Source organism: Fragaria vesca, linkage group LG7, assembly GCF_000184155.1.
Source record: "Fragaria vesca subsp. vesca linkage group LG7, FraVesHawaii_1.0, whole genome shotgun sequence".
In the NCBI taxonomy this organism is placed as follows: Eukaryota; Viridiplantae; Streptophyta; class Magnoliopsida; order Rosales; family Rosaceae; genus Fragaria; species Fragaria vesca.
The window spans coordinates 17233037-17242839 of record NC_020497.1 but is presented as its reverse complement, the minus strand read 5'-3'; the positions used below and the strand labels follow the sequence as shown (position 1 = coordinate 17242839).

At 36.4% G+C, this 9803-nt stretch overlaps 1 protein-coding gene across 1 annotated transcript; it reads right to left on the bottom strand.

Annotated features, from left to right (window-relative positions):
- Positions 1 to 845: 845 nt before the first annotated feature.
- Positions 846 to 5151, bottom strand: LOC101309688 (MLO-like protein 12-like). The gene is made up of 14 exons (XM_004308851.1): positions 5035 to 5151; positions 4873 to 4930; positions 4063 to 4271; positions 3644 to 3760; positions 3290 to 3350; positions 3039 to 3127; positions 2778 to 2852; positions 2461 to 2549; positions 2260 to 2309; positions 2145 to 2185; positions 1874 to 2047; positions 1724 to 1759; positions 1486 to 1614; positions 846 to 1382 (listed from the first exon to the last, which is right to left on the bottom strand). The coding sequence occupies exons 1-14, from the start codon at positions 5149 to 5151 to the stop codon at positions 846 to 848; spliced, it is 1782 nt and encodes a 593-aa protein (XP_004308899.1).
- Positions 5152 to 9803: the final 4652 nt, after the last annotated feature.

Below are 9803 nucleotides of genomic sequence, written 5' to 3'. Positions count from 1 at the left end.
TGTGTGAGTAGAGAGGGTGATGAAGCTTATTTATGGTCAATTTCATATTATAGAACTTGAAGATCATGTTACGTGTCGAATCGTCATTCGTCGAAAATCCTATCGAAAATCCAATGACATTATTTGGCCGACAAACACACACGTGTCACTTTTTGGTTGATCAGAAATCCTATAACATTATTTGGGTGATCACAACATCTGACAATGCCACGTGTCGTCTGATGATTGATTGATTATCATATATGAAATCCAAAAAATAAAAGATTAAATCGATAAATAGTGATTGCTAAATTGACGGAGCTGCACCGTTGCATAAAAACAGGCCCAGAAAAGCAATTTACAATGAATAGTAATTGATGGAAGCAATTTAATTGATGGTTTGATGGAGTTGAATGGGTGCATATGCTCTCAACACCTCACACTTTTAACGCCTTAAGGCACGCCTCAGGCGCGTTTTTTAAAACACTGATATATACCAATCTTAGGTCGGGATGGAAACATGAGATACTAATTTGATATTTTAAAAACTTGATATACTAAAGTTTATAAAGAGCAAACTTTCGTATACCATCCATACGAATTTCTCAAACCAATAATATTACGTACCAAGAATTTACAACAATTGGTCCGTAAGTTGGACTCAAGATATTTCACTCTGCTTTTACCAAATAACCCCTCTACTTTCCTCTACTTTCCCAACTCTTCCACTACGCAATTGCTATACACATTCTTCCGTCTTTGTTGACAAATGTTGACTTAAGCGTGGGTTTGGTCTCTTAGTGCATTAAAATTTAAAACAAGTGAAGTTATCGGCGATTTATCACTTGTCGAAGTTAACTTCTTCTTCAATTATTGAAGTGATTTCCCCACTTCATTCTCTTGCTCACGCTCTCCAGCTTTAATTTCCAACTGCTCCCAAATGAGATCTCACCGTCATAGAGTACCTTGTTCATGATATTGGGATTCTCTTCCTCTCTGGTGATTTCTCTAGTTGGTAAACTTGTTGTTTCCGACTTCGTGGTTAAATCGGTTGGAGCTTGCTCTTCAATTATTTCGGAGGTAGAAGAACTTCTTGTTATGGTGGGCTTAGGAGTTTTATAGCTACATTCAGTGTAGGAAGTTAAACCAGGTGGAACTTGATCTTGAATTATTTCGGAGGTAGAAGAAGAGCTTCTCACTATGGTAGGTTTAGGATTTTTGTAGCTACATTCACTGTCTGTAACTGAGGCATCATCAGTTGAATATAATTGTGCAGAATTTGATGATTTCCTTGAAGTAGTGGATCCATTCTTCGATAGTCTTCGTCTTGCATTCTTGTGCCAGTTTTTTAGGCCATCAACTACAAGCTCAGTAAATACCGCTTTCTTCATGCCAGACCCCATCTATACATATATGAGAAACCATTAATTTGATGAGGAAACAAACATAAACAAAAATGTGTATTGTTGTTATTATCCTTTTGAAGGAGGAGGCTTAAGTCACTACCTGGGTAACCAATGCGTAAAGAGGAAGGGTTACGTAACCACAAATCAACTGCACAACAATTCCCATAGCGATCTTTATGATAACATCTTTTGTTCTTCGATTGAAGCATGAATTGTGGCCATATTCAATCTGTCAATAGTTGCCAATTCATGAGATCGATCAGCAAACATTAGGATGCATGTAAGTTCAAATAACTTTGATATTGCGAATTAACTTATATATATGAGATGAAACCTACCCAACTCCAGGTCAAGAATGCCAGCTGAAACGAGTTCTGCAAACCAGTTTTAATAAAGTTAGATTTCTGAACTAGAAGGAAAACACTAGCTTTTGTAACCATGCATGTGAAAAGAACTCACAGTTGTCTATATATATAGGACATAGCTACCTGGATTAGGACAAATTGTAGGAGATGAAGAAGCCAATTAGGTTTACCAAACCAGAATAAATCATCGTTGAGTTTTACCACAAAGCTTCCTCGAATCACAGGATTCTCCTTACAACTCTCCGCGCACATTTTAGTTATCACAACTTGCAGCTTTGTTCCCACGAGGAGAACAATCTGTCTCAAAGAAATGACGCCAAACGTAGTTAATCAAAATAAGGTTTACATAATGTTACATAAATATGATAAAGTTGTGTTGGATATTAGACTATACCAGTAAGGGAATGAATGGTAACCAATAATAGTTGTAGAACACTGCAAAAACCAATGACACGTTATATATCTTAAAATTACACAAAAATATAATACCGACAGAGCAAGCGACTTACCATGCGCATTGAAAAGAATGAAAAGAATTGAAGAAATCCAAACCCAAAACCTACAAGAAAGTGATGAATATCATTATTAATCTACTTATTGAAAAATGTTGCTTCTTTTTACATCCGGGGTGGAAATATCCTTTAAAAATTAATATTCAATAGCTTACTTCTTCCATTTATTTTCTTTTGAGCATAAGATCAATAGCTTACTTGATTCCAACCACTTGCTCAAAATCGTCATCAAAGGCTCTAGAGAGGAAGTTCAGGAAATTGAAACTGCTACCTTCTTTGATGTTGGCCTGGGAAATCAAGCAAGTAAACAAGAAAGATCACATCTTGATCACACACTCATACACACCCATTTCAATACACTCTCGAAACTTATTTTCCCTAAGTTGATATACCTATGTAACGAAGTAACGAACTAGCTATCACTAAAAAAGAAATTAATGTAGGGATACGTTGATGAAAATGTACAATCTATGTATAACGAGTAAACAACTTTAATTTGTGTGTATTTTGCTTACCGCAATGAACCCATTTCGCAGAGTCATGTAATCTACTTTTGAGATTGATCCACCAAACTGCCGAGCAAAACAAACCTAACATAAATCATGAAGAATGAAAATTAGTAGAAGTCAATAACAATATTTAACAACTAATTAACGCACAATTTCTTATCTATCTTCAATATAACAAACTAATTGTCCAAATCTCAATCGTAACTAGCTAGCGGAACTAAAGAAATTGTGCTGTGAGATATATAGATATATGCAATTTTGACTTACAGGCCATAGCAGCAAAGGGTGTTTAGTCCAGATCTTTAAATGTCGTTTCACAAAAGGAGTTTGGTTGGTGTGCTGGAACCTCCTTGGATCTGTACACAATTTTCATAAGTTTATCATGCATAAGTGCGATGGAACCTTAATTTGTCGAGAAATCGATCGAGCATATACGGATATACCTCATATGTACGTATACGTACATGGATTGATCGATGCTGGTGAATCGTAATTTAGATGTACAAAGGGTGACTTACCATTGAGAATCTGATAACTTAATGTCCGAGTTTCTTCCTCCCATTTATTCCATTTTCTCATCTGTATGTATCACATAAAAGTTGATCAGCAGAAGTTATACATATTAGATTTCTTATAATCAAATCATAGTGGTTTTTGTTTTGCAAGCATAATACTTAGTATTGATCGATTTCCTACCAAGATGTTCCTCCATGCATGCCAGTAGATACCCATAAAATTATTAATTGTTCATTAGTGACTGTGTATGCTAGCTACGTACTCAAATTCTATCTCCTCATTGATATATATATAGTAATTAAGTTCATATCTATGATTGCATTTAGAATAAGACTAGTGTTTATTAATTCTGATACCTTGGCCATCCCAAGAAACATAGTTAAAATGCAGTAGAGAACATGAAACACTGCCAAGACGGATATAAGGATGTTTAGCTGCAGGATTCCTTCCCTTGACACTAGAGAAACCAACCCCTGAAAAAGAATATTAGAAAAGAAAGGAGAAATGACAGTTAAAATGACATATTTATAAGTGCATTAGGTAGCATTAAGTAAAGTACTATAAATCAAAGTGATGTTTGTCGTGTATATGCATCAGCATGCCAGCATCTTGCGTCTCTACGAGTGTTTGTTGCTATTAGGGATTGTACGTAGTTGGTCTTAGTTAGTTCTGCCTTCACAGGTTCACACATAATTATAAATTTTGTTTTTCAGACCATAACATGAAATAGTCCAACAAATAGGGTAAATAAATAGTATGATGAAATTTGTTGTACCTTTGCCTCACAGTAATCTTTTGTTGCGACTTCCTTAGAAGAGCTGGTATTTGAAGCTGGAAGTTGTGTGGCTGATGAGACATTAGGTGAGTCCGGGGGATATTTACAGGGAAGGAAAGAAATGGCCAGAACTTGAGAGACACAGATATTCGATATCGGTACTTCCGACAGAGTAAGAAGCAGTGATATGAAACCTAGTTGCATCATTTCTGTTACAATAAACATACAAATTATGATATAAAAATCTGCCAATTTGAACCTATTATATAAATTTTATTCTCTGATTTTATTTATTTATAGTGGCACAGAACTGTCCCCGTACGTCTATACACATATGGTGGTTCCGAGCAACCGGGAAAATGTTTAGATGTGTATATATTGACTGGTTCTGAAGCAAGCTTGTAGACTTTCGATTCAATTTCGCATAAACTGCAGCAACGTTTGAATGGTTAAACAATAGCTTCATCAGTCGAAGTTCTGTACTCTGTAAGTCTGCAAGTTTTCATGTCTGTTTACAACGAGACTGAGTACACACACGTACAAGCTAGTGTATTTAAGGGAAGAAGATGAGACTTTTTAAACTTGTAATTTCGCCGTTTGTCATATATAGTACAACAATCGGTGGCCTCATTTTTATCGTTCACAATTAAACAGGACTTCAGGGCATCCAGAATATGACACAATCCATTCTGTATTTCCCCACTTCTTATTAAGAATACAGAGCAGATAGATTAACAAAGAGAGTAACAATTATTCATTGCAAAAAATTGTGGAAATAATAAAGAATGAGGCCAGGTAAATTGAGAATACCTGTTTTGAACTTCTTCAAAGCCCTATTCAGGGATTTTCTTCTCCTGCCTTTAAGAAACTGTGGATGAAAACAGCCAAAAGCATAACATTATGTAATTAAACAACCACCATATACACTGTATAACCAATTATACACATATATATATAGACATGCATACAAACCTTCGTTAGACGATGAATACCATCGTCGATTATGAAGGACAAGATGAAGATAAACAAAGCGAATACCGATACAGCCCATGTTGGTGCATCTTCAAGACCTTCCCTCCGGTCTGCCATCTCTCTCTCTCTCTCTCTCGAATTAAGTATATGCTGTATCAATAATATTGGTTTGTCAATGCATGTATTTATATCCAAGCTAGTATGATTTCGGTACGGATATGGGATCTGGCATCTTCATCTGATAACGAAATTGTAACTCTAAGCACAAGTACGCCAAGTACGGATGAGTCGTCCCATGTTTTTGATATTCCTGAACAATTATATATATTCATCTATCGATGATCATGATAGTTGACAATTAGGGTTTTTTTCTCTGAGGTCAATGGCCGATAATTACTTTAATCGTTTACGCATGTGCATGTATGAATCTTCACCGTTGGTTCTGTTTTAAAAATTGGAAGACGAAAAACTACTGTATGTCTGTATTGACAGTAATTGTATAGATATAAACTGGAAATGGAGGCATGGTGAATAAGTTATATCAAACATGACCTCACTGATGGCTAATATATATAAGCCAATGGATACGAATGCAGAAGTCAAACTTGCTGGGTGCATAAGACGACAAATTATTAGGTTAGATAAGACAGTACGGTGTTCTTATGCTTATCACACCCTAGCTTGCTGAATCATTTTGTGTTGCAGATCAAGTCAACTTATATAGCTGTCTCGCTGCATTCATTTTCAATTCAAAAATTTTCCCAAAACAATTATATAAATAAGAGAAACGTACGGTTCATAGCAATAACGTCGTCATTGCATGATCACACAAGATCGAGATTGAGAGGTTTTGAGAGATATGCGAATATACGATGATTCTGATCAAAGAACGTCCAAACCGGTTCATTCCAGATTCACAGACGAGCAATTTTTGAACCCATTGTTAATCGATCATTTCATTCATTTGGATGAGTGCTTTGATTTGGATGGAGGTCCAGTCGAACTTTGACTTTGACAACTTGCAACTACTTGATTTGGGTAGGCATTGAGCTACGCTTTTGAATTTGGGATTGACTTTCTTTAATTTGCCAATTTGTATTCGGTCATCACTGGACTTCACTCGATCAATGGAAGCACTATAGATTGCTTTTGTATGTTTCTGGCACTGAAAATATTTTCTTTGACAATTAATATTTTGATCCAAAAGAACCTTGTAAATATTAGGAAAAAGCCAAAAAGAAAAAATCTCATAGAGAAAACGTAGATAGAGAGAGTGTGTGTGACACACTATGCGCCTAGCCGCGGGTGACGGTCTCTGGCCTAGCTAGCGCACGCTTGGTAAAACCGCACAGGTAGTTTGTTGCTAGGTCGAGTCCTTGACTCTGAGGAGGAGATCAGAAGGTTTTCTATCCATTCTCTCTCGGTTGGAGACAACGACTGTGTCGTGATTGCGAGCAGAGATTAATTGGAGGACGCAACGAACATTGTTACTTTTGTAAACTACCGATTTTTGTATTATTCATCTTGTTATGACTTATGAGAGAAGCAAAGACGCGTTAGGACTTAAATGATATTGGATACTGATAGAAAATGTCTACCACACCTTAATTTATTCTATAACGGTGCTTTTAATTTGGCTAGGGATGTGTTAATGCATGTCATGCATCAACTTTGTCCTCACAGCAAAAAATTAAAAAATAAAAAATAAAAATTGATGCATGACATGCATTAACACATTATAGAATTTTCCAATGAAGGTGAGGAATGCATAATTTCTGAACATGAATTACCCGATTGATATTTTTTATAATTTAATATTAAAATCTCTTACCTCAGCTCACCCATTGTTACATATGTCAATGAGATTCTACGATATCAGCCGATCTATCACCCAACCCACTTAAAGAACGAACCTAAAGGCTTAGCCCTGTCCCATTTGGAGAAGGGAGTTATTATTTTTCTTTATTCATGGAACACAAAAAATATCGATAAATGAAGAGTTTAGGCTAACTAACCAACGGGCCATAATTCACCAACAAAACTTTGATCAACTAGTATCTCATGATTGGAACTCACAATCTCTCATTTATGAAGGAAAGATTGCTACTACACCAGATCACTACTACACACAAACACATCCACAATGTTTGGAATGTATTTGATGGCGTTTTTAAAGGCCGTCTAAAGTGACGCCGTATTTTCTATTAAAAAGCTTTAATGCCGTTTCTAAAATGCCATGAACTTAATGGCGTTTTGAAAACATCATTAAAGTTCTTTTAATGACGTTTCAAAAATGTCATTAAATTTCATTAATGACACTTTTCAAATGGCGTGGATCTTTTTTCAGTTTTTTTTTTTAAATTTATATATAATCACATTTACAAAACTCTATTCTTTATCCCAGTACCATGTGGTCTAGTGACATAGTCTTCACTTTAGTAAATGAGAAGTTGTGAATTCGACTCACACAGTTGTAATTTATCTGATAAAAAAAAAAAACTAATTCTTTATCTACTTTTGAATTAATCAAAGAACAAATACCGGCCAGTTTGCAATACATCCATCAGTGTTGCTTCGTTACAAATTCATGTATATGTAAGTTGAGAGAATGAAAACAAAAATGAAAAAGAACGAGATAACACATGTTTCTTTAGACTAGCTACACCAGAGTGTAATGGCCGAAAATGGTGGAGATTAGCAACTGCTGTCTTTGGAACTGATGGAGATTAGCAACACCTTCTATATACTAAATAGATAAAGATCAAACATGAAACAAGTTAATGTTTCTATAGCACACCATAATTAGACTCGAGATATTATAGAATAATGCTAACCATTCAAAACTTTACAGGAAGTAAACACATATATGGTCGAAAACCAAGCACACAAATTCAGTAGTGCTAGACACTGTAAAACCATTTCATATTTTATTCTGATATATAAGTTTAGACCAGCTACTCTTACTTTAGGGTTTCATCAAAAACTTGGAAGTGTCATCTATGAGCTTGTTTTCCCTTATGCAAACAGAGAAATGTTCGGTCCCAACAAGTTTGTCTTCCCCTTATAAGGGAGGCGAGGGGTTTATGGGAGGTGAGCCATTTCAGGGAACTGAAACGATTTTGGGAGTTCAGGAGGTGCCATTAATTGTAACGGTTGTGGAAGCTGAAGCAACAAGGGAGGTGAAGGGGGTGAGACACTCTATGAGGGCCTTGGGGGTTGACGTGGCTGCTAGGGTGGAGAGCCATGTGGCCTAACTCCTACTACCCCTAAGGCCTCAAGTATTTTGGGTACAATAATGGAGGCCTCTTCAATCCAAAGCCCAACTCGAATCTTGATTCCTTACTTCAGAATATGAGAATGTCTATGGCATATCTTCATAATATTCATTCTTGGTCAACTCCTACTGCTGTTGAATCATCCACTGCTGTTGTGACAACTCCAGCTCTAATGTCTCGTAGTATACTAGGTGTGCGTACTGAATCACCAACGATCTCTCGTCGTATTAGTCAGGAATCTATATTGGATGTTGGTTATGTTGATGCTCTGGATGATATATTTTTTTTTCCCTTGCAAATGTGGATGGTGTTGTTGAGATGATGTCGGTTAAGAAAAAAGGAAGAGATCTGAGGCCTCTTCTAAGGGGAGTAAGAACAGATCTCCTTCCAAGCTTAAGAATCTGAGGCCTCATGGCTATCGGGTTCCAAAAGGTGCTAGGCTAGAGATATTGTTGAGGTTACGCGAATTGGGGTTGCGGTTGATGGTGTGGCCGAGCCTCAAGAGGGACAAAGGGCTTGTGCAGAGTCTGAACATGTGGAGGTTCCTTTGCAGGAGCCGTCAAGAGCATACGATTCATCTATGTCATTGATATTTATAGATGAGTATTTAACTATGTTAGAAGTGCTTAATGTCTTAAAAGGTAATGCTAGTTAGGTAATGGTTTTTTTTTTGTTAGCCCCAAAGGGTTGTCTCACGTGTCTTAATATTTTCTTAGTAATTTCAAACTTTCTTAATTTATTACACATTCTAAACTAAAAACGGATGCAACCGAACATTAGAAATGACAACTAATAAAATGTTAACTGATGTATCCCTTCATTTCAAGTTTTTTGAGAATTTATAGTTGTCTTTTTTATATGGGTGAAATTAATTAATCAGAACTGAGCAAAAGACTAAGAAAATAGAAAGGGCATTGAATAGCTCCATTACGGTTTTGGTTGTTTATTATGCACAATCATCTCATTTGTTATGAAGTGATAACTTGGTTTTCTATGAGGCTAGAGGTTGTAGATACTTCAAGTTAATAGGATCATGCTACGTAGTAGTAGTTCATGTTAGAGTATGCAATTTTTGTAGCTTTAACTATTATTCAATCCGGTAATGCTTTAATAACCCCTTGGTAATTTATTTATTTAGTTTGTGTACCCTTTAGCCATGCTAGATTTTGAGACTTAGTTTTGGAGCGTTATCCATTTGTAATTTATCACATAGAAGTGTCTATTGCCACCAAGAAGCTGGAGGATAACTATATTTTTGAAGAGCATAGTAACTATATATATATATGCACACACACACGGAGCCGTTCCAAAGAGGACGTCCGCACAACCGTTCAAGTGCAGACGTCTCTCTGTTCTCCACCGGACGGCTCCGACGACGGCGCGCCTCCACCCGAGCAGACACCAGCGGCGTCCCTGATCACTTTCTCTTCCCGGCGAGATCGATTTGAAGATCTGGGCAGCAACCTCCACCCAAAACTTCAAATAAGATCGATC

Bases quoted from the DNA above. Each gene is read 5' to 3' on its own strand.
- LOC101309688 (XM_004308851.1), bottom strand. From the start codon at position 5,151: ATGGCAGACCGGAGGGAAGGTCTTGAAGATGCACCAACATGGGCTGTA. The intron at 3,351-3,643 runs GTATCAGAATTA...TGATACATACAG, and splicing joins TGTTTCTTGGGATGGCCAAG to ATGAGAAAATGGAATAAATG. The intron at 3,128-3,289 runs GTAAGTCACCCT...AATTGTGTACAG, and splicing joins AAGTTATCAGATTCTCAATG to ATCCAAGGAGGTTCCAGCAC.